Genomic DNA, 25,835 nt, shown 5'->3' with positions numbered 1-25,835 from the left:
ATCTTATCTTTTTACCAGCAAATTGGACTTAAATTTGAGAAAGAAACTAGTGAAATGCTACATTTGGAGCATGGCTTTGTATGGGGCTGAAACTTGGACACTTAGGGCAGTAGATCAGAAACACCTGGAAAGCTTCGAAATGTGGTGTTGGAGAAGGATGGAGAAGATCAGTTAGACCAATTATGTGAGAAATGAAGAAGTGTTATTTAGAATCAGTGAGCAGAGGAATATCCTACACGAAATAAGAAAACGGAAGGCTAATTGGATTGGTCATATCTTACGCGGTAACTGCCTTCTAAAAGAAGTTATTGAAGGAAAGATAGAGGGGCGGATAGAAGTGACCAGAAGACGAGGAAGAAGACGTAAGAAGATGCTGGATGACCTTGGGGAGAGAAGAGGATATTCTCATTTGAAGGAGAAAGCTCTAGATCGCATTAAGTGGAGGAACTGTTTTGGAAGAGACTGTGGACCTGTCATCTTGACAGATTACTGATGAACGAATGAACGAATTATTAAAGCTCTGCAGCATCCCTTTATGATTCTGTCTCCCAGAGTTGATAGGTCTTGTGTGCAGGACATCATCTGAGGGTGAAGAAGAGAGTAAAACTTGTGGCCTATCCTTTCCACTTTTCTAGTGACTCTTCACAGTTACATGTCTGTGTAGCTGTCATTTTGTTGCTTTTAACTCTTCTTCCCAAAGTGTACAGTCACATAGTAAGTGTGACCAGTCATGCTGCACAGTTCATAATATTTACACTAAAATGTTCATGTTTCATGGGAACGTACTGTGTGAAGTGACTCTTCCTAGAACAGCATGGTAATTTGGTCCACTTCTACATATTCAGATGGATTGTAAATTTCAGCATAGGTGTTATTCAGCAAATCAGAGAGATCCCGTTTTCCAATATCAGTCACAGTTCTTGTCAATCTTGTCTGACAGACCATACTGTCTCAAAATTGTAGAGGTCTTAGTATGTGAGAAAATCGGTTACATTGCATGTTACTGTAAAATGGCAAATATAACTGTTCACGAGTGGATTAGAGATCTTTCATTGCATGCTTGACATTCTGATCACTTCTATAAGGAAGAGTATGAAGGCGGTAATTCTTATAGAATCCTTGCTCACATGGGATGCCTGTTGTATCTTCAGTCCAGTGAGGAGATGGACACCTATCAGAGTCCCAAGAATGTCATGGAATTAACTAAAATTTTATCTCTGCTTCCGCTTGTATTACTGTTATCACTCGCTGCTGTAGTGTCTTCATCAAGCTCACTTCCACTGTCAAATGATACTGCTTCACTAGTCTCCAAAATTATCTGCTGTTCAGTATCTTCTGTCCTCAACATACATGACTTTATGACAAGGAGAAATTATATTCCATAGGGAGTAAAGCTATGCATTTACTACTATATTCTACTAACCTGACAAGGCTTGTATCAGCAGTTCCTTGTTTCAAATTGTAGTCTACCCCTCATGCCATGGGGGCACACGGTAGCATAGTGGTTGAGGAGCTATGCTACAAGGTGGAAGGTCACGGGTTCAAGTCCCAATGAGGTTATTGGATTTTTTTCAGTTGACCTAATCCTTCCAGCTGCACTAGGCCCTGGGGTTTACTCAGCCTCTAACAGAAATGAGTACCGGAATTAATTAAATAATTTTCCTGTTGAGTAAAGCGCGGCCAGCGCGTAGGGCTGACAACCTTACCGCCAACTTTGAGCCAATTGTCTTGACAATGTGGGACCCTCAATGTCTCACAACCCTATGGGTCTTCACGGCCTGGTACGGGGATAGCTTTACTTTTACTAGTGCAGTATGGCAGTTTTGAAAAGTGAACAGTTGCCTGAGTATGGCCAAGTGACACTGAAACATGTAGCAGTTGATTGTGATTTTAATGTTTAGATTAAGGAGAGATTGTGAACAGAGATGCATGAAAGACGGAAGTGAATATCTAGAGTGATCTGAATTGTCACTCAACAGCAATGGAAGGAATCTATTATTGTAACACCAGATCTCACAGTTGAGTGGTTACCATTCCTGCTTTATACTTGGGAGCTCCCAAGTTCAGATCTCAGCCCATACATATGTAGTGAAACTGGCACCTTTCACAAATGGATATGTGCTAATGGTATATTGAGACATCCATGACAGGAGTCCTCTACACCAAGAATCATAACTTATCCAGAGTATGAAGTAGGAATATTAAGCACTCAGCTACAACATTTGGTCAAATAGTTTGTGTTGTATGTATAAAATATTAATATTCCTTCACAGAAAGATGTGGGATATTGGTGAGTCAAAAGAACTCTGACAAAACAAGAATAATGCAGAAAATGGGAGTTCTGGAGAAGGTAGAGGTGAGGAAAATAATACAAAGAGTAAAAATGTTACATCTCAATAAAACAGCAGAATAAAGCAAGACTCAGCACAACAGCACATTTACCTTACTGGGATTTTGAGATATTTTACTTTTTAAGAAAATGTGAAAATTTCTGTCACAGCATTATATAGAAAAAACTTTAATAAGCTTATTCTGGCAAAATAAATCACAGATCATAGAACAGACATGAAAGAGAAAGGCCTAAGATAATGTACAACAGTACAAAGGTACAAAAATTCTCAAATGATATGGGTCTTTAACCAGGGAAGCTGCACAAACATGTTAAAAGATTATCTGCTGATGGCTTTACTGATAAAATTTAATTTTAATAAATCATGGTAATGTAGAGCTGGATATTTTCTTGCACTGAACATGAAATTATTTTATTTATTACTTCTACACAACTCTTCGCACTTCAAAGAAACGTTTAAGATAGTAAACTTGTCCCATTGTCATAGCGACAAGTACCAAGGCCTCAAAAAAGGACCAAAGAACCACTCTGGAATTGGTACTTTCATTAATGCTTCGATGGATGCGATCCCGTACTTGCATGTATTCTTGTTCATGCTTAACTCCGGTTAGCGTTGTTGACAGTTCCTTGATCATATCTTGAAGTTTATTGTGGTCATCTGAATGTGGAAAAAAATCACACTATTAATTCAACAAAACAATTTACCCATATTAAAATTAAACTGTTAAACATAACAAGTATACAACAAATGTCTGCTCAGTTCGCCACTTGAACAGAACTTGTTAAACAATTCTCCACAAGAGAAACTGCATCTACTGACATTGTAATGATTTTATCTGCTGATCTGCCTCTGTACATTCTACATCTCAGTGCTACATGGAAATTAGCTTAATGTTCTGGCTGCTTTATCCCCACAGGAGTCCCCAATACCTATCAGGAGGTTAAGTGCAACCCAGAGATATTCCTGCTCATAGTAGAGACTGAACCACCTACTTCAGGTACATCGATTAATGATAAATGCTGTAAAGCTCATATTTGTGATCAGTAACCACATGGTCTTCAGTTACCAGAACACTGGGATCATGGATTCGAGTCTCATGTTGTCCTATGTAAGCAAAGGCTTTACAGTAAGCCAGTCCTCATGCAAGGAGCTTTGTCAAAAGATCTAGGACTTCCAGAAGTGCATTCTGAAATGAAATGCTCAAAGGACCTAGTCCATGGCAGCTGAAGTAGGTAACTTTATACTGTGATAAAACATTTTGTCACTGTTTACATGAGGAATATAATATATTTAAATCTGATACGATAGTGCTTCACGTAAGAACCATAAAACTTGCCTGACAATATTCTATCAAATGTAACTGTTACATTTTACTTTACCTTCACCTCCCTGGTATCAATGTGTTGTATGATTTGACATCATGTAGTTTGGCATATTGGTACCAATATTTCAGGGGATTCTTCTACCCAGAAGATGAAGGCAGGAAGTACCTCTCTACCAAGTTACACATCACATGCCAGAAGCCTGATCTTCATATTCACTTCACTGATGAAGTCATCAATTCTCAGATTTAGGTATAATACCAACATAAAGAAGGAATGCTTAAAACTTAATTAAAGTACAAGCTTGCTTACTGGATCTAAGAAACTAAGAAAGTAGTAGGATATACAAGGTTCATGACCTGCTACAAACCTGCAGTAGTTCATCATAAATGATTAGGCTTTTGGCATATAAGTCCTACCCTGTGCTAGTAATGTTGGCTTATACTTCAGCCCTATTTCTTTGGAATGTTCTAGTAACATGTCACCTAACCATAATTTCATTTTGTTAAGAACTGTCTACAGGAATGCATGGTTTGTTTCCATATTGTAATGACACTTTATTAATGACTGCAGTGTTTCACTACTTCACATATTCCCTACCATGTCCTTGTGAAGAATCACCTGGCTGGTCCTTGGGTGACTCCCCAATATCCATGTTGAACATTACAACTTTGGGTGTCATAGTAGACATTTGGTTGCTGAAGCAGTAAGTGTAGACACCACCCATATGTGCAGCAAATGTATACTTCCCACTTGTTTCCCGTTCACCTTGATATATTACCTTACCATCGGGTCCCACTATTTTTACGTCTATGTCTAAGAATCCACCCTCGGCAATCTCAAACATTAGTCCTGAAAGAGAAATGAATTATGACAGCTACTTAACACATATGCGGGATTACATGTTATCATCTCTTCATTTATGAATGTGAATATTGTATTTTTCTTCTACTTCAAAAGGAACCACATTAACATGTCCTCTTTTCTTTAAGTGTAATTTATATGACCTACTAAAGCACATACCCATTTTCGTGCCGGATTCCACCTTGTCAAAGAAACATTCTTCAGCATGAGCATCAACGGTTATAAAATACCCATGGCAAAATACAAACTGAGAAGTTAGATATAACAAAACATAAACGTTTAATTTAAGCATAATTAATACACAGGTTCCACAAAAGCCTATCCTTCCACGTTCAACAACAAACCTGAAACCTGAATAACCCAATCTCACGGAACTTGTCTTACGTATTACTTACTACACCTCCATACCACGGATTACTAAACTAAATATCACACTGTGTTGCATTTGGATTCTCGCTGAAGTGGTTATGAGGAATTACCATACGGGTTATAACGTCATGTAGTCATTTGCGGTCAGTTGTAAGGGCAAGGGCACGCCAAGGACACTGGCAACCTTAACGCAAACGCAATTTCCGAGAAAAATCGCCAACTTCAAACAGGCGACTGGTTTCCAGATTAGCAGGCGCACGCTGAGGAAACTTATGTTTGTATAGTTGCTCACATCTTCAGTGGGTATGTTCGTCCGACGTAATGCATGATTGTATTTTTTAATTTCTGCAATGGAAGAAAATAATATTGATCCTGTCATAATATGACGGTAGTTGAGATCAGTTGAGACGGTGTGAGAAGAGAGGACGACGGCCATAAGGAAAATATTGGGATGTCAAATAAACTGTTCTAATTAAGGTCAGTTTATTTTAATCGGGAAATACCGCTTTCACAGGAGATGCGAAATTTTGACACACAGTGCAAAAATTTTAGTAAGATAGAAGACGCCTGGTGATGGCCGTACACAGCCGAAACATGTAATTTGGAAGAATGGTGAGTATATAATAAGATGCATTTAAGAAGGAAATATATGTGAAATAAATGATATAATAATGCAACTTACTCATGGAGCTGAGCCCTTCTGGAGGAGCCGCCAATTCTGCAGCTACTCAAGAATTTCCCAGCATTTTATGGAACCCGAAGGTTCATTGCCGTGTTCACAAGAGCCCTCCACTGGTCCATATCCTGAGCCAGTTCAATCCACTACATCCCATCCTATCTCTCTAAGATTCATTTTAATATTGTCCACCCACCCACGCCTTGGTTTTCCCAGTTGTCTCTTTCCTTCTGGCTTTCCCACCAATATCCTATACGCATTCCTCATCTCCCCCATTCGTGCTACATGCCCTGTCCACCTCATCCTCCTTGACTTGATCATTCTAATTATACTTGGAGAAGGGTACAAGTTATGAAGCTTCTCATTGTGCAGTTTTCTCCAACCTCCTGTCACTTCATCTCTCTTCGGTCTAAATATTCTCCTCAAACACCCTCAGTCTAGTTCCTCCCTTAATGTCAGAGACCAAGTTTCACACCCATACAGAACCGCAGGCAAAATTATAGTTTTGTGTATTCTAATTTATATGTTTTTGGACAGCAGACAAGAATACGAAAGGTACTGGACTGAATGGTCGCAAGCATTACCCGAGTTCAATCTCCTCTTAATTTCCTCCCGAATCGGATTTCGATCTGTTATCGTTGTTTACAAATACATATCTGAACTGCGCCACATTTTCAAAACATCTGTTTCCTATCTTTATGTCATGATTTTGCCCTGCATTTTGGTGACGAGACAGTAACATATACTTAGTTTTCTCTGTGTTTACTTCTAGACCAACCTCTTTACTTGTGTCAATTAAAGTTTGTGTGTTCTTCTTTATGGTATCTACATTATCACCCAGTAGATTCACATCATCGGCATAGGCCAACAGCTGATGTGTCCCGTTTAATTTCAGTCCCACCTGGTTTCCCTGGACCTTCCTAATGACATATTCTAAAGCAAAGTTGAAAAGGAGTGGTGATAAAGCATCTTCTTGTTTTAGACCATTCTGGATAGGAAATTTATCAGACAAATATTTACCTACATGGACTTTACTATATGTTCCGTTTACACACCCTAAATAGTTTCATGGGTATCCCAAACTCTGTCAGAATATTAATGCAACATGCTGCTTAAATACAATGTTAGGAAAAGAAAGCATTGGGTGCATCCGTTCTTCTGTGACAATTTTAACCGAATCGCTTATATTGTTGACCCTGATCCAAACACCTTCGTCTCGTGAGAATTATTTCGCAAGCCAAATCCATTTTGCCCTGCCTAGGATAGTCTGGGTAGCATTTGTCATATATATACACTCATGCTCAATTAACTGCACAAAAACAAAATTGCAGCTTCGTCAACGTTCTGTGACATCCTCAGAAACAAATGTATCATTGAAGCTCAAACATAACAATTGACACTAGGAAACCACGCGACAACGCAATTGTGTGAAGACTGGCGTCCTAAGTTGTCTGGAAATTGAGTTTCTCAATCTTTCCGCGAGTTGCGTTGCCGTTTCCTCATTTTCTGCTGCCCCATTTAGTAACATGCGTTCAACTCAGGCAGATAACAGTTCTCAGAAACTGCGGTTGCCCTTAGGTCGAGGGCACACCAAGGAAACTGGAAACCGCAATATCCGAGTAAAATCGCAGACTTCAAGCAGGAAACTGGTTTCCCGATTAGCAGGCACACACTGAGAAAATATGTTTCATAAGTTGCCCACATCATCTTAAGTGCGCGATCGTAATTTCTAATTTCGTTCACTTTTGCAATGATCCTCTCATGATGTGGTGGTGGTTGAGAAGAGAAGAATGGACGTAAAACATCGGGACGTTAATTAATTTTAGTTTTTTTTTATTGCTAGTGGGGTGGGACTATTTTTTATTTTATTTTTTTATTGCTAGTGGAGTGGGACTAAGTCCCTTGTACTGCGGCCACTTCTGGCCTATTGTACCAGCCCCAGATGATAGGTGAGGGTGATTGTGGAGCAATTGGTGGAATGAAGATTGGTAAGGGAAACCGAAGTACTCCGAGAAAACCCGCCCCAGCGCCACTTTGTCCACCACAAAACCCACTTGACCAGACCCGGCATTGAACCCGGGCCGCCGCGGTGGGAAGCCAGCGACTAACCGCTTGAGCTACGGCGCGGCCATTTTAAATAAGGTCAATTAATTTTAAGCAGAAATATCGTGTTTACGCTGTGGGGATTCGTTGAGCTGACCACGCGGCACCCTCTACCAGCTAAAGTTGGCACTAAATTCGCCGACAAGCGGCGGTTGCTCGGTCGGTATATTTCGCTTGCGGACTGAAACCACGGAGTTTGTTTCTTTTGTTATGTCGTGTTCATATGCGATACGAAATTTTGCCATACAGCACAACAATTTTAGTAAGATAGAAAACACCTGATGATGGCCGTATGAAGCCGAAACATGTAGTTTGGAAGAAGGGTGACTAGATAATAAATTGTATTTAAGGCGGAAATATGTATGAAATAAATGATATATTAATGCAACAATATGCTTAAATAGAATATTAGGAAAAGAAAATATTGGGTGCATCCGTTCTTCTGTGACAATTTGAACTGAGTCACTTATATTGTTTCGAAAGAACTTGACCTGGATTCATCCTCCTTTGTCTCATGAGAATTCTTTCGCAAGCCAAATCTATTTTGTTCTGCCTAGCATAGTCTGGGTTGCGTTTGTCATATATACCAAGCTCTTGCTCAATTAACTGCATAAAAACAAAATTACAGCTTCGTCAACCTTTCGTACCACTTGAGTCTACCGACGTTTAGGAGGAACATGTAGACTCCATTCTTCAGGGTAAATAATAAGTGATCTTAGACCATGAATATGGAGGCGACATTTGCTACCAAGACTTCGGCTGACTTTCAGGGGTCTATAAGGCGTTATATCCCAAAAGCCAAAACTGAAGATCGTACTATTCTTCCCCGTTCAGACAGTTTGATCTAAATATCAACCGATATTAACAGAGGGCATGTCGTCACATAAATTATACCTCTACCGCTCCACAATCTGTAGAGAAGAAAAAGGTAAAATATCCTTGTAACAAGCCGTGAAGGCCCACGTTTTCTCTAGACGAGTGGTTCTCAACTTCTGTTAGATCGCTGCTCAGTAAATTCGTTTTTTATAAAACGAGGGCCCGGAATAATTGATGCCTGGGCCCGATACCGGGTCGCGGCCCGGTGGTTGATAAACACTACTCTAGACAGTCGGCTCACAGATGGCGGTAAATTTGTCAGCCTTATTCGCCGGCCGCCCTTTAACCCCACGAACATTCCTGGTACTCATTTTTCTTAGAGCGTGTTAGAGGCTGAGTCGACCCCAGGGCTATAGTGCGACTAGAAGGATTAGGTAAACTGAAAAAAAAGAAAAGGACACCTCATCGGGACTCGAACCCACGCCCATCGAGCTTGTAGCAGAGTGCATCAACCACCTGCTTTACGGGATCCCCCCCCCCTTCAAACTTAGCAACCCGAATCCTAGCTTATTTCGAGACAGAGACGCTGCATGTTTAGGTGTTTAAATACCTATCTTAATGTGAAAAGTACATAAAAATTACGAAAGAACTGAGTGGAGTAGAAGTTATTATTTTGTATAATTATATCTGTGCCCCGTGTTCATATATGTTTACAAAGCAGGATGCGACAGCACAAACGAATCAATGAGATGACATTTGTTGCAGAACCAGTGCCAAAACGAAATTTTAAATTAATTGTTCTTTAGGAATGGTGCAAGTTTTCGTTGTTCGTATGGTACTTCACAAATTGGGGCCGTAAATATATGCTGAAAGAAAACAAAAAAAAAAAAGCCTCAGCCGCCAATGGTCGTATGACCACTGCCGTGACCAGGATTCGAACCTGGGTTATTGCGGCCACAACGCAATGTCCTAACCACTAGACGATCACGGCTATTGTGAGGCACGTCTTACACTTTCCCATTTTAAGATATATAGTTAACATTTTTGAACCTCGCGTTCATTCATTATTGAAAAACATGTTTATTAATTCCAAACTTTTTAAAGCACAGTTACATCCGAATAATAATCTTGTAGGATACTTTTATAAGTGAAAATATTCTTAGCCATATCTGTGACGTAATTGGCGGATGAACACAAATGGACCGTTCCTTTGAGGCGAACTACTTTCAGTGTTGGCGGGCGCGGCCATCTTAGTTGTGTCTCTAATAGTGGTCGTCTTGTGCATTGCGTGTGAAATCCCAATTCATCCGTCATGTCGGAAAGAGAGGATAATGTTTACAAAGCAAAACTGGCGGAGCAAGCCGAACGATATGATGGTAAGCTTTGAATTTTGTATAAAATTCCCTAGATATCGAAATATATGTGTTATAAAATAGCCGACTTCAGGTTGAATGATTTGACGCTGCCACTGACCGTATGACAGCATCAGTATTCGAATACATAACTATTTCTGATATGCTAGGAGTTTGTGTAGGAGGAATTGAAACATAAGCATGGGCGTAACATGGAATTACACTCATGGGTAGATATAATTAGTAGTTGCAGACTTCTTGTAAGGAAATTTATAGGAATCGAATGATTCGGGCCAGGCCCAAAAGATCGATGCGTCATCGGCGAAATGTAAAGGAGTGATAGGGTTTATCATTTAAATTGCAAAAAAAATATTTCAAATAAAATCGTGTTTAAGATTTAATGTACTTGGCAAAATGCGTATGCATAGCAGACCTACAGGTAAGCTGCAAGAACGTTACTGTAGTAATGAAAGGCTATTAAACTCCTCGTTACAGTTCGTATTTAGAAACGCCTATTTGCATTATATTTTAGCATATGACGCTCATGATGGTCAAAGTACCCAACAAGTTGCAAGTGGGAGTGGCATTACTTAAATATATTACCAGTGTTGCCAGTTTTCGTTATAGAAATATTAAGTTAGTATTTATGCTTGTACGTTTAATATTTTAGTACAGTCATGTAACAAGTATGCATTCTAACTCAGCTGTAGAGATTTTGTGGGATTACGTTTTGTGTACTACAACACATCAGAACCTTCATGATAGGTGATATGGATTCTTTGGTGTTATCTGCTACAAATGTGGAAGGAGGGGTGGAAATGTGACATCACATCCTGTCTGAGTAGCACACAGCCAAGGCTAGGCGCCAGCAAGACTCAGGGCAAACAATTTGTTACCATGGCAACTGGAGGGGGTGGGGATCTCCCTGTGCTGACTAAGTATTGATCTGCCAAGCTTGCTGTGCATTGCCCTACCCTACCCTACCCTTGTCTGCCTGGCTGTCTACCTATGGGCCAAAGCAAAAACTGCTCTCCTGCATCTTGTATCTCTTTTTCTCTGCAGTTCTACAGGCACACACAACTGGAACAGGGTAGTGATTCTACCACCCCTCTGTCATGAACAATTTATAGCATGCACGTGGACTTAAAAGGCTTGTGAAATAGGGATGCCTTATTATGAAAATCAATATTCATAACCATGTTTAAATTTATAATTACACGGCCACTTGTGAAAGATAAACTAGGATGTTGCGTATTTTGGTTTATTTAAAAAATTACTGTGGACAGTGTTAACTAATCTTCTCACATAGGATTGTCTCTGTTCTCTAAGGATTAATGGTTGAAATGTCTCCAGCCATTTAATTCTTTTTTGATTTCTTACCATAACTTCACTGACTGATGTATTCCAATACCTGGGTAAGATATCTTGTTCTGGGTTGTCCCATAGGTCTCTTTCCTTCAAATTTTAATTCTGATACCTGTCTTGTTAAGCTCTGTTTTACCAGTTCATTTTTATTGGACCAGACAATTTTAAGTACTTCTGTTCTCACTCCATAAACAAATAGGGGACTTTTGAAGTATACACAGTACTGCTGTGGAAGCTGAGAAGGCTCCAGCAATAACCCTGATAATGATTGCCAGCGGGGCGCTTATAGTCATGTAGGAATAATAGAGTTCAGATCATTAGTTTATTAAAATGCTTGGTAAGAGCAAAACAGCCAGTTATAGTTAAGCACTGACAAATACTAACTTCATGGAGCTGGGCTCTTCTTAAGAAGCTGCCAATTGTGCAGCTACTCAAGAACTTCCCAGAGGTTCAGTACTGTGTTCATAAAAGCTGGTCCCTGTACTGAGCCAGATCGATCTAGCCCATCCCATCCCGTTTAAGATCCATTTTAATATTATTCACCCACCTGCATGCTGGTCTTCCTAGTGGTCTCTTTCTGTCTGGCTTTCCCCACCAGTATCCTATATGCATTTGTCTTTGCCCCCATCCATGCTACATCTCCTGCCCATCTCATCCTCATTATTCACTTTTCTCCACTGTTCCAGCTCTTCATCTCTGGCCCAAATGTTCTCAGCACCCCATTCTCAAACACCCTCAGTCCATGTTCCTCCCTTAATGTCAGAGACCAAGTTTCACTCTCATACAGAACCACAAACAAAATTATAATTTTGTATATTGTGACATGACGCCTGAAAGCTGCAAAATGCCCATCTGTTGGGCGGGACTTCACTGAGCACATTCCTGTGGCAACAGAAGGTGCCGCTGCTGGATGGCAAATTGTTGGAACATTCTTCCACAGCAGTGAATACAACTGAAGAAGCAATGCGTTGCATACAGAGTCATATCGATTCCTAGGCAACATACAGAAACATTCCTGTTCACACAACAGTAACAGCAAAGAACGTGATAACTCTACTGTTGAAGGAGGTGATCTCTGTATGATTTGACCAAAACCTACCTCAGGGAGAGAGCTGCCCAACAGAAGACAAAAGGCAAACAGAAGTTAGAAGTATTTATTTTATGTGATGTAGTTACAGTAACCTTTAGAGTGTTGTTATAGTTGCAGTAAGATGGTGCTACAACTAATTGTAGTTCCACCTGGTGTGTATGAAGTAAATCCATTCGTCTAATCTGGAACCCATTAATTACTTGTTGTGTTACCAGGATACATGACAGTATTCAAATTTTTATGTTTTTAGGCAGTACAAGAGGAGACAGAAGATTTTGGAGTGAATGTTAGCAAGCATTACCAGTGGTTTGTGTATTTTAATCTTTGCTTTTAACTTGGGTTCCTGTGGGTTCATCTGTAATATGTATTTTCTTTTTGTTGGGTCTATTTTGTTTTTACATTGCCTTAAGACATTTTGAGCTGTTCTTTGCATTTTCTTCTGGTAAGGTCCATTTATAATTCTATAATGTGTTTACTTTTAATGAAAGAGTTTACTTTTTTTGTCTAGATCTTGTTCGTATATTGTGACCGTAGTCTTTCCTTTATCCACGTCGGCTACAGTTGCTTTATGTTTAAATATTAAGAACATTAATAATATATTTTTAACTTATGATCTATCTAAAAGTAGTAGTTCCCTAACATGTTATTGCCTTCTGAAGATGGTCATAACTGACCAAAACATGTAAAGGCATTATATAAATATATATTGAGTCGCACTGGATGGTGTTGTCAGATCATATTATAATAATTAACTGGTGTGATGGGCCAGAATGAATAAAGTTAAACATAGCAGTTTATTATGATTTTAACGTTATTTTAAATTAAGGACATTGTGAACAGAGCTGCATGAAAGTGCAGAGTTAGCTGAATTATCACTCAACAGCAATTGAAGGAATCTATTATATTAACACCAAATCTCACAGTTGAGTGGTTATCATTCCTGCTTTATACTTGGGAGCTCCCAGGTTCAGATCTCAGCCCAGAGATCAACTATCCTGACATGGAATTTCTTTGGTTTTCCTTAGTCCCTTAACAATAAAGACACAAACTGTTAAAAGTACAAAACAAAAAAAAAATGTGGTAAAAGGCGCATTTAGCATGAAAACTGGCCTGCTGTACAATGAAAGGCTTAAGGAGTGTGGTTACTGAAGTAATTTGAAAATGCTAGTCTGCCTTCTTAATATGACGCATTCGAACAGAAGTACAGTATGCGCCAAAATGCAGTACTGAAATGAAAAGACGACCTGTTGATACCACTGTCTATTCATGTGAAGGCCCCTTGCATGACAGAACCTTCTCAGACCCTGAAGAAATGGTTCAGTCACCATGTCCGCCTTCCTCATCCTCAATGAAATAGGGGCCTAATATACTGTGTGCTGAGATGGCACACCATATCATCACACGTGTACTATGTAGTGGTTTCTGGACAATAACATCTGGCTTCTCAAAGCCAAGGAAACGAGTTGTCTGGCGACCACTTCCATATGAACGGAAATAATACTCAACTATGAATACTTTTTCCTCTGTCGACAGACCCATTTCCAACAACTGCACAACATAACTACCTTTTCACTACTGGGAACACTTGCGGCTGGAGCTATGCCCCGTCAACAAACGCACATGCACGTTCGAGATGCCCGAGTTTCAGTACTGCTTATTTTGGCACCTACTGTATATCTTGTTGGAGTAAGATGGCTTTGAAGGTGTACATTAAAAATTAGTCTCTGATTAAGAGCATTTAATGAAAGAGCAAAATTGAATCAGTAAGTTTTGCTTAAAAATGGCAGTACACATAATTTTGTGGTTGTTGGCATAAACCTTGGTTGTCACATGTGGTTTGCATTTTTTGTGTGTGTGTTCAATAACAATCAACAGACTCATCAGAGGAACTGCTCGCTGGATGTTAATACACATACATTAGTGGAATGACAGTTGGCCATGCAGTGAGTGATACAAACTGATATGAATGGGATGCTTCCCATGCACATCTCAGTGGTCTGCTTGTCATTGTACCTGTTTCAAAGTAATTTATTTGCTTTGTTTAATTTGTTGTTGGGTCATATCATAATTGAAAGTTTTGGGTGAATATAATTTTGGTCTGACCTGACCTGTTATAACCATTAAAAATGTGTGTCTATGCTGGAGTGGCATTCAGTTCTTAAAGTTATGCTTTGTTAAAAAGTTGGTATGTTACAAAGTACATCTCATAATGTGAAGCATTTTCCAGATGTGGTGTATGTTTAATTAAATGCAGGAGAGAATAAATTTACGCCTCAGTGCAGTTTATCCCACACAGTTTTTGTTTATAAATAATGTGTCTGCCATAATTGAACATTAAGACCAGATATGCATATTACAAAGGACAGTAAAATCCCTGTCTCCTTCATAATGGAGTATGTGTTTTAATTCGTACATACTCAAGGACTTGTGATGTTTCCGTGTACCAGCAAGCCCTGTATATATGATGCTCATTGAATGGCCACTCTCTCCTCTTTGAATCTCTGAACATTTCATCTAAGGAATGTCCTCCTATTGGAGATTGATATCAGCTGCAAACATAAATTACTAAATCAATATATGGGACATGGACAAGTTCAGTGTAACAAAGGCAGCAGTGGTACCAATGTGAAACAGTTCTGTGCTTCATATGTGAGAGCATTCTGTTCCTCTCACACGCGAACACACAATACCAGTGATTCCCAGCTGCGTGTTTGAGATACCGCAGGTGGACCAGTGTTGATTATTAGGGTGACCCAAAATATGACCAAAAATGTGACATCACTTGTTTGCTCATGTATACAGGTAAACATGTTCATCTAAGAACGTGATCAAAGCTTGCAGATGTGTTTGAATATTTGTTACAGTTTCAGCTTTAAGGCATATATGATTCCAGTGTGACTGAAGTTCTTTTGTGTATTTGCCATGTGTTAGCAGTTTGTGCAGAATTGATGTGATGTACAATGGATCCTCTGTAAAGCAGGTTTTAGGGGACAGCTTCAGAACCCACCTTATAAGTGACATTGATGTCAGTTTTTGGAGGGATCTTTGTCAAGTCTGAATGCTGAGATTGTATTGAGCTTCACCATGTTCTTGGTGTATATTCTGTACAATTTTCAGTATTTCCTTTTATAGAAATGGTTGAGGCAATGAAGAAAGTAGCATCACTGGATGTGGAGCTGACGGTTGAGGAGCGTAATCTTCTGTCCGTGGCCTATAAGAATGTCATTGGAGCTCGTCGGGCCAGCTGGAGGATAATCAGCTCCATTGAACAAAAAGAGGAAAACAAAGGTGCTGAGGAGAAATTGGAGATGATCCGAACATACAGATCACAGGTAATGCACTGAAATAATTCTTTCTGTTACATAATACCCATAATATAATTTGGCTGCAATGGGAGCCACCCATTGATCTTGTACCTTGCCCATCAAAAATAAATCTTAATACTAATAAGTATAATTTTTTCACACTTCTTACATAATATTGAGATTGACATTCTTTAACATTTTGAATTTTGTTGAATATGGCGAGCACAAATGTGTGATACTGTGTTACAGTGAGAATTTCTTGGCTTTCCTTATCCAGTCCACAATATTTTTCATTGTGGTATATCTATGTGTATGGTTTGAGGGGGGGCATGCATGGAAGCAAGCCTGAGAGTTATTTTCCAAATGTAAGATGTTCTATTAATTTGGTGAACTGTGGCACGTAGTCTACGAGATTCACCAGGCTTGTAAAGCCCACAGTGCTTTTAAAGCAGCTTAAGCCATATGAAATTTGAGGCTCTACAATTTACTGACAATAACAGTAGATTTCTTCACGAAGAGAATTTTTATTAATCCTTTCACAGATTATATAATCATGTTTACATAGTACCTCTGGCTGCTTACGGTAGAATTTGCTGTTGAACAGGCTTGGGAGGGGTCTGTGGGTAGAGGTTGGGTGAAGTCCACCCTGGCTGCCGGTTATTCTTGTAGGAAATCACATTTTGTTAAAATTGTAGTTTATAACTGAAATTAACTAAGTGAAGGACCCACTTATGGCCAGGGAATATGCCTGGTGTGTATTTAACTTTGATTTATCTGCAGTTGGATGTAATGTAGATGGGAAAAAGAAATAACTAGTCCCTCATATTTGGAAGCAGAAATTTATAATTAAAGTAAAATCTGAATAAAACATTGTTTGGCACACTTCTTACTTTCTAGAAATGTCTTGTGCTCTTAGGATTCAAGAGAGACATAAACGTTACCAAGGAATTACCCAAACATATGTTTAGGAGCCTCTGAACATAAACCCATCTCCTTCATCTTCCAGGCCTTTGTTTTTCAAGGTTTCCACAAAATTCTTGTGTTTGTCCCTGGGCGCCCCCCACCCCACCCCACACACATGCTCAGATCTGTCTTAAGCCTTCTAGATTTGACTAGCCTACACAATCCTAAGTGGCCTATATAAATCATGAATTGCGTTATTATATAATATCTTAAAGTTCAGTTTTATCCTTATGTTCAAATATTGTTCAAGAACACTTTGTCGGGCACTTGTTTTTTCCCTTTAGAGATCTGGACAAAACAGCTGGTGAAATTGTTTTGTGTAGGACACAAAATATTAGGCGGTGAATTTGCTTGCAAATATATGTGCAGTGGAACCTCGCTTAACGAGCACCTCTCATAATGAGTAATTCGCATAATGAGCAAAACAAATTGTAAAAAATGACTTGCTTAATGAGCGACATTTCGCATAATGAGTGACGAGAGGGGAAGTCCCAGATTGTGCGCTTGCTGCATCAGTCTGTGTTTAGCACTCGTTCCACTAGCATCTTAGTGTCGCTTGTGATCACACATTTTTCCAAACTTGTGTTCAGACATATTATTTGTGATTTTTTTTTGTGCAAAGTTCAGTAACCCTTGCAAAAAGACAGCCATAAGAGAATAAAAATAACCGTAGAAATGAAACATAAAATCTTTGAAAAGCAAGGACAAGGTGTGAGCATGGCTGATCTAGCATGCACATACACTCGGGCTGCATCAGCAATTTGGAGTTGCATTGTGTTTCACAGCAAGAAGTTGTGGAGGAGAGTTTGTCAGAGGAGGAGGAGAAGAAGGTAACAGCAAAGCAACAATCTTCTGGCGCAATAAGAGAAATGCTGAAAGCATGGGAAACTGTTGCATCGTACATTGAGAGAAATCACCCCAATAAGGCAGTGGCTATGTGCGCTATAAATTTATTTAATGATAATGCTGTGTCGCATTTTCACCAAATTTTGAAGCATCGGCAAAAACAAATTTCTCTAGACAGCTTTCTAGTAAAAAAGAATTAGATATGTATCATAAATAATAAACTAATTATTTCGATTTTTTTTCTGCAAATCAAATTCGCATTCCAGGTTGGTTCATTCCGCATAGAAGAAAAGATGAAGATGATTCACGCTCCTTAACAATGTATATATAATTTTCTTTGAATAAACGTTATATATAAAATGTTAGCATTTTTTCAGCGTGGAACGCATTATCGTATTTTACATTAATTTATATGGGAAAATTGTTTTGCTTAACGAGTGTTTCGCATTATGAGTAAGATTCTGGAACGAATTATGCTCATTAAGCGAGGTTTCACTGTATGTTGTAAACATAAATTTGCCAGTAGAATCCCAATTATGCAACCTTTGGTTATCCAGCATTCCACTTTATCTGATCTGTATGTTCTGTTTACATTGTGCTGCATGTAATTAATTGAAAACCATTTTTCATTACGTCCATTTAAATTACCCTGTTTTTGTTATTATTTGACATTTTTGTTAATTTGACCACCTATTGGTCCTGTTTAGATCAGATAATCATGACTGTTGTACCTTCCAAACCTAAGGACTATGTCACTCAAGTTCTTATTCCAGGAAAAGAATGTTCTTGTCTATTTTCTGTAATACAGGGAGTGCAATTTATTTTCAGACTGGCCAGCTAGAAATTTGTTTGCCAATTCATGTACACTTCTGGCCACCCAACTCTTGCAGGCGTACATCACTGGCACTGCCTGTTCGGCTTTGAGTTGTCTGTCAGACATATACAAGGTGCAACAATTTAATTTCCAGAATGGCCCTGTGAAAGCAAAATTTGCTTACCTGCACGCTAGCGGCTCCTGTCACCTTCAAAATACTCTCTTACGAAGCTATGCACTTTGTGAGACGATGGTGCCACTGCCGGAAACAGTCTTGAAAATCGTTTTTTGAAATACCTCGTAGTAACACCACGTTGCTTTGGATGCCAGAAATGTCACAAAATATTTGTCCCTTCAGGGAATTTTTTAATTTTGGAAAGAGCTAAAAATCGCAGGGGGCTAAGTCAGGTGAATAAAGTGGATGGTCCGTTTTTGTAATGGATTTCTTAGCCAGGAACTTGTGAACTCTGAACACATCGTGTTGAGGGGCATTGTCATTGTAGAGAATCCACTTGTCAGGTTATAGTTCAGGCCTTTTCCTCCAAACACATTCCCTTAACCTTGTCAACTCTTCCAAATAACACTGTTAATTCACCGTTTCTTTGTACTCTGTCAACATTTGTATCTGTTCTTTGTGTTTTTGGCTGCCCATTTGGGTCACCTTGCACATCTTCTCACCCTTCCTTGAACCACCTATACAATTCAAAGACCCTCGACTACTTCATAGCATATTCAGCATAAGCCACTATTAATAGTGTTAATGTTTCACTAACACAGTTACCAATGTTCACACAAAACTTTTATGTTTATCCTCTGCTTGAGATTCTTGGCACTCATTTTTCTGCCAACAGTATACCACGGACACATACTTCTTCCTCTGCTGCTTGGGAATGAACAACTCATTTAGTCAGTAGTTCACGTAAATGCAGATCGGAACCTGTCCAAACGTGCTTGGGTGCATGAGTTTGCCTGACTCAGCACCCCAGCAACACACTGAAGCCATTCCGTTAATTAAATTGTCAAATCTTGTACATGTACTGTTTTAATTGTTGGTAAATGTGGTGTTGAACACAAAGTATTCATATATGATACCTTTTTACAGTTTTCTTCATTGTAGTAATGCTGTAAAATGTTCTGTGGGAAGTAACCTCAAAGTACAGTGTTATGTAAAGTAACAGTTTACAAAATCATAACAAAATGGCATGTTGTGGGATCAGTGTTATTCAAATAAAAATCCTGTAAAAAGACTTACTGAATGAAGAAAACTTAGGTGATGTCAGTACTTGGTTAGAGGCTAGACGAAAGAAGTTGTTGCATCTTATGCCGCTTCATTGTGGGTTGGCCAAAACTACAGCCCACTTTGGTACGGAGTTGCTAAGGTTACAAAATGCAGTTGTGCATGGTTTTCTGCCTTGAAAGTATCCAGCAGGAATTTTGCACTGTTATTGGTTTCAGGAATTTGTATTCAAGGAACTTCATGACCCAGAGCGTACATTTTCTTCTGAAAAGACATGGTTCACTTTGGTAATGTAAAAAGCCACAATAGCATATACTGAAGCACAGGAAGTGCCTGTGCTGTTCATGAAGTGCCATTGCATGATTTAAAAAGTTGGATTTGGTGTGCATTTAGTGTGTGTGGAGAATTTTGCCCATGTTTCTTTATGATGTGGTAGATTCTGAACATTATGTGAGGTTTGCCCCCCCCCCCAATGAACTGAGTGGCAAAGAAAAAATTGATATGAGGTAATGCAATGATGCACACTGCAGACAGTTGTATAGATGCATCAGATGGAATCTTTGATGAACTAGTCCAGGATTGTGACCTCTGCCATAACCTTTTTTATGTCCTTGTGGCTTATTTGCCTGGAACCCTGAAGAAAAGAGTGTGAATCATACACACTCCTTGGAAGAGCAGAGGGTGTCTTTTTCCTAATTTAATGATGCTAACAGTCAAGACTGTAGCACTGATAATAGGGCGATTAATGAATAGGAGTAGTTGGTGGAATAGGAATTGCCAGGGGAAACCTGACCCAGTGCCTTGTTCATCACAAATCCCATGACCTGACCAGCAGTCAAACCCAGGCTGCATCAATGGAAAGCCAGGTGACTAACCAGCTGAGTTGAGGTACTGCCCATAGGAAGTTCACCTGCAGTTGAAAAGTGTACTATGAATTATCAGCTTCTGTGACATGTCTATATGAGAATCATGCCATATCAGCTGTGGCAACCAATCTAGCAATAAACTGTACATTGTGTATTTCATTTACATATTCTTGGTTGAGGAGAATGAAAATCTCCATTCCCTTTTCCAGATTTGTTTCGTAGGGAATGTTCAATTTAAAGTCAGCAGTGTCCAAAAACTTCTCCATAAGTATCCGTAATATTAGGATTACAGAATGCACTGTCAGACTCTTCGTTTAGTTTTTGCTACCAAAAAGAGTTGGAGATTTCTGAAAGATCTGCTGTTTCCATCTCACATTAAATGACTATTCAGAAAGGGGATATGGATTTGTTACTGATATTGTTTGATAGTAGACAAGGAGTAATGTTTGTTTTTGTGCTTTGATTAGGGAAAGAGCTGAAGGACACTTTACTTGAGAGAACTCGTACATACCCTGTTACACCTTGAGCATATAAGATGTAGGAGAATTCCATAGAAAGGGTCTGAAACATAAAAGTGTAACAAACAAATATTGGTTTGTGAAAGTTTACAGTACTCTTAAGGTTTTACTTGCATGTGAGTTGCTTTCATGTAATGAAGTAAACAAGTAAAAACATAATCTTACAATACATATTCAAAAGTGTGTAGGTCTTCATGTAAAGTCATTGTTAAACATGTCTGATGAAATGAAAATTGAAATGGTATGACAGTTTTTCATGAAATTCTGTAATATCAGATTTCATTAAAATCCATTGAATTGTTTTCATATTGTTTCTTGGGATCTAGTGGACCAGGCAGACTTAATAAACACTACCAGATTACAAATGGCCTAAAGAGACTGGTCACCAAATTCCTCTTACAGTGATATTTTACATAAAACATTAAGTTAATCTGTTATATAAGCGATTTTTCAGCATCAGAACGAATATATATGGTAAATATTTTCCTTAAATAAATGTTCTCAAAGGACATCACACAGCTGCTTGTTCCCAATATTTGTAGTTGACTTTTTTAACCAGTATGTAAATTCATTGTTCTTGAAGGTGGAGAAGGAATTGCGAGACATTTGCTCTGACATCTTGGGTGTGCTGGTTAAACATCTCATTCCCTGCGCCTCAACTGGTGAATCGAGAGTATTCTACTACAAAATGTAAGATTTGTTTCCAGAATGAACAGTGTAAAATATTGCATTATGACCTTTCAACAACTACTACACTCAGGTTATAGAATATTCTGCTGTTATTTGGTGTTGTTTCAAGGCTATTTTGTTTGTAACCAAAATTATAAACAGTGCAGTTTCTGTGTTTGTGTAGTGTTGGCATGTGTTCTGTGCTTCAGACATTTTCATAGTTCATAAAGGCAGTTTGAAGTAAATGCCAGAATGAAAGTATTTTAAAAAGATGCATATTTATGAACACTATATTTCATGATTGTCAAAATAATTGTCACTTCAAAGTAAATTCATATTGCACCCTTAGCCATATTTCCTTTGAAGATGATTTGGATATTAGGATTAAAGTTAGTCATGAGTTACAATTTCTGTTAAAGTAGAATTGCCTTTATACACCAGCGTACTTTTTAGGATTCTCAAAGTCTTCCTGCAAGAGAGAATGAACATTACCATCTCAAAACATTGTGAATTCCTTACTGGATGTCTTACAGCCATAATAGAATTTAGTCTGCTCCATCTGCAAGAACAGATGGCAGTAATCTTTTGAGTAATTTTCATAACATGTTGCTGTATTTCCACTATGAGAAAACTATTGAAATACTTCTTAGAAATATATAAAACAAATAGAACTACTTCACGGTATGACCTGCTTTAGTACACAGTTACATCTGATAAGTAGTTATTCTGGCATTTCTGTCTCTACCATTACATCATAGCAGAAGAGAAGTCATATTATTGCCACAATAATTTGGAGAAAGAAGAGTCATAAGCCCTTGCTACGTTGAAGTATNTTTTTTTTGTAAAACTGTGCAGAACAGCATTATTTACAGACATTATGTTTTTGACTTTTGGTCAGTGTTAAAATTGTTGGGAATTAACATAAATAGAGGTTAGTTGAATTTGTAGGTGTTTTCTTTCTTAAGTTTGATGTACCTTCCAACTTCCTTTAGCCAGACAGTACATTTTCTTCCAGAGGATATTATTTATTTGTATGTAATAGTTTATTCATTTTGGTCTGATATTTTAGGAAGGGTGACTACCACCGATACCTAGCAGAGTTTGCCACGGGCAATGACAGGAAAGAAGCTGCAGAGAATTCACTGCTCGCATACAAAGCAGCAAGTGACATTGCCATGACGGAACTCCCACCCACACACCCAATTAGGTAAGCAGATTATTTACTCGGTTGCCTGTTTATTTCAGTCAACATCATAAAGTTTTGAGATTCAGAAAATGCCACCCGCCTACTGTTCCAGTTGTTTTCAGAAAAAATGTAGAAGAGGTGTTTCGTGTCTACCAAGAATCTTCCATAAGAGAGTAACAAGGTTATGATGCACATTACATAAATCATCATTTCTGAAGTGGCTGAAACTCTCAGTTGTATTTTACTTTAGGATTTGTTGTTTAATTATCAGAATTGCTGAAAATTTCAGTATTACATTCTTTCTAATGATGTCTGATTTTTTTTCTGTAATTGATAATTTGTTGAACGCCCATAGCTGTTACACAGGCATTATTGAACAAGTCAGTTGAAAATGAACGTGCTGTATGTTCTGCTTATGCTTATGTTCTCTTTGCCATCTAGGCTGGGTCTTGCTTTAAACTTCTCAGTGTTCTACTATGAGATCTTAAACTCGCCTGACCGGGCATGCCGACTGGCTAAAGCTGCATTTGATGATGCAATTGCAGAGCTAGATACCTTGAGTGAGGAGAGCTACAAAGACTCTACACTCATCATGCAGCTCCTTCGAGACAACCTCACACTCTGGACCTCTGACATGCAGGGAGATGGTATGATTCAGGACATGACTGGCCAGCAACTTGTCACTGCTACCTGTCCTCCCCCACCTTCCACATTTCTGTATGTTTTCTTTTCCCAGTTAAAAGTTTGGAGACATAAATCATGCAGTGTATGTAATATTGTTAATTTTTTGTTTCCATGTTTGAAGACAAATTCCTGTGACCTTAACTCAAATATATCATAGTTAAGTTTCTTTAATGTGTACTCTTTAGCCCACTTGCTGCAAAGTACATTTTAAATGGGGATTTTACTGTATTTAAGTATTTAAAACAAACTCTAATTGCTCAGTATAGAGTAGTTTCTACTGGAGGTATTTTCTTCTAACATTTTAATTTCATTTTGCAGGTGAAACAGAGCAGAAGGAACAGTTGCAGGATGTGGAAGACCAAGATGTGTCGTAACTCTCTGCCGTAAAACAATCGTAACAACGTAACGTCGTAACAACACCCACGTAACGTCGTAAACAACAAACAAGCAACAACGTAAAACTTGAAAAGAAAACATCTTCACCTTGTTTTTTTTCGGTGGCCAAAACCGTTCGCATGAAATCTACCACAAACTGACGGACGGAATGATGGCTTAGTGAACATGGACACAAATCACAACATATTAAAATGAATAAAATATTACAAATGTTCCGTGGGGGAGGTTTCTGTAATATGACTGCTTGCTCGGTCGTTTGGGGCATGAGGGGGGGGTTCCAAAATAACACTGCTAATAATTAATTTCACCACCACTTTTATTAAAGTGATAAATACACCGATTACATTTCCAAGTTCTTTTCCGTGTCCACATGACAGCATTTCAGTTTTTGTAAAGAGAAGTTGGGAGTTGGCTAATTAATTCGCACTATGTTGCAGCAGTATTAACAAATCATATAGCTTCTTTTTGAGCATGCGCAGGGTTAAGGGAAATGAAATATTTTCCACCTATAGTAAAAACATTCTTTCTGGGGTTGACACCTTCTCAGATAAGTAGGTCATTGTATGTTTTGTCACCACTGCAGTTTTTTTTTATGTAATTCCTAGCAATCATTCCAGTCAATGAGCAAGTTGTTAAAACTGTTTATTTTTCTGTCGGAAATGTATTATTGTGAGTATTATATGCAAATGGCCTCCCTTCACCATTTTAAATGTCCCCTATTGTTAGAGAAGTTCTGTGGGTTGAGTGTAATAATTTATTGGTACTTAACGGAACCAACACATCCTCTAGTTTATAAAGGTATTTGCCTGAGGGTTTCTGTAGTAGTTTGATAGAGGAATGTCCCCCCCCCTTCCCTCACCCCCAATCTTCAGCTCAGCCCTGGAGTTGATACCTCAGCTTAATTTTTGTGTTGCCTGACTTGTGTTAAGTCATGCTAATCAGATTTCTTACTTGACAGCAATACAAAAATACAAAACAAAGCACATAACAATCTGTTAGTGCAGGATATTTTTAGGCTGAAAAAAGGTTAAGCTAAAATGATATTTCTCTTGTGCTGTAGAAGTTTTCTGTGTGTGATACTTCTGTTTTTGTCATGAGGGATGTCTAGTGGCAGCCTTGTCTTTCCTCGTGTTATTTAGATCTCATTGATGTCCATGGATTTTTAACCATTTTCTACTGTAAGCAGAATTGATTTTAAGGAATTTGATATTTTGTTACAATTTCCACATAATTTGCAAGAGAAAATATGTTAAGTGCTGTAGAATAAAATGTAGCTGAGACTACAGGCACTGCTTCGGCGACATTTTTGTTGGTTTTAAATCCATGGACTATTCCCAAGACACCATTAGCAGGGGAAGGCCCATTGACTTTTGAGTGGAATCATCAGAAGGTTTGAGTTACCTGGTTTGAAGTCTGGTCCCCTGACATTACTACTCACCAGCTGCTCATCTCTTGGGGCAGTTCCCTAGAATGAGTTGTGAACCCATGATGATCATATTATGAAGAAATCTTCATACTGCATTGATTTTGGATGCCTGACCACTACTTTGTGTGGTACATTTCTTTTTTCAGTGAAATTTCGCTTACAATTTGAAATAATTGTGTCTCACAATATTGAGATGTAATTTTAATTCTGTTGGTATACATAGGAGATGCAAGTGTACATTATTTTGGAAATTTGTTGGACATATTTTCAGTGTTTTTTCTTCTTTTAGGTGTCAAAAATGAGCGTGGTTATTTTGTAAATCTGAAGAGACATAGCAAAAGGTTGCATTTATGTAATGGTTATTACAGTTAAAGAAACTTGATAAACCCCCAATCCTTGGCTTTGAATTGAACACTACACCACAATCCATGTTTTCTGGCCTGCTTCAACGTTCAGTGTGCTACCAAACACTAACCAGTTACGTATATCTGAATATTGTGGAGGCGTGTACTATTGTAGACACAAGAAAAAAAAATCGACCTTTATGTAAGCTTAAGAGTTTCTTATTCATTATCCACCCTTGTATGTGAGGATCCCTGAGAGAGAGAGAGTGTGTG

At 38.5% G+C, this 25,835-nt stretch overlaps 2 protein-coding genes and 1 non-coding gene across 4 annotated transcripts; 1 reads left to right on the top strand and 2 right to left on the bottom strand.

Moving 5' to 3' along the window:
* Positions 1-2,502: 2,502 nt before the first annotated feature.
* Positions 2,503-5,066, bottom strand: LOC111871264 (transmembrane emp24 domain-containing protein 2). Of its 2 annotated transcripts, none has more exons than XM_023864242.2 (3): positions 4,697-5,066; positions 4,295-4,525; positions 2,503-3,008 (listed from the first exon to the last, which is right to left on the bottom strand). In XM_023864242.2, exons 1-3 carry the CDS (start codon positions 4,827-4,829, stop codon positions 2,776-2,778), a joined length of 597 nt encoding a protein of 198 aa, XP_023720010.1. In that variant the 5' UTR covers positions 4,830-5,066; the 3' UTR covers positions 2,503-2,775. The 2 variants fall into 2 exon arrangements, with proteins under 2 accessions (XP_023720010.1, XP_023720009.1); XM_023864241.2 differs by having other exon boundaries at positions 4,274-4,525; positions 4,697-5,064.
* A 4,354-nt stretch (positions 5,067-9,420) lies between these two features.
* Positions 9,421-9,492, bottom strand: Trnah-gug. Its single transcript has one exon. It is a non-coding gene; the product is annotated as a tRNA-His (tRNA).
* Positions 9,493-9,731: 239 nt separating this feature from the next.
* On the top strand, positions 9,732-25,611 carry LOC111871242 (14-3-3 protein epsilon). The gene is made up of 6 exons (XM_023864205.2): positions 9,732-9,877; positions 15,441-15,640; positions 21,441-21,547; positions 22,596-22,733; positions 23,154-23,359; positions 23,715-25,611. Exons 1-6 carry the CDS (start codon positions 9,814-9,816, stop codon positions 23,768-23,770), a joined length of 771 nt encoding a protein of 256 aa, XP_023719973.1. The 5' UTR covers positions 9,732-9,813; the 3' UTR covers positions 23,771-25,611.
* The last annotated feature ends 224 nt before the right edge of the window (positions 25,612-25,835 follow it).

The sequence above is a fragment of the Cryptotermes secundus genome, unplaced genomic scaffold (genome assembly GCF_002891405.2).
Source record: "Cryptotermes secundus unplaced genomic scaffold, Csec_1.0 scaffold699, whole genome shotgun sequence".
NCBI classification, from domain to species: Eukaryota; Metazoa; Arthropoda; class Insecta; order Blattodea; family Kalotermitidae; genus Cryptotermes; species Cryptotermes secundus.
This window is presented reverse-complemented; position numbering and strand designations above follow the sequence as displayed.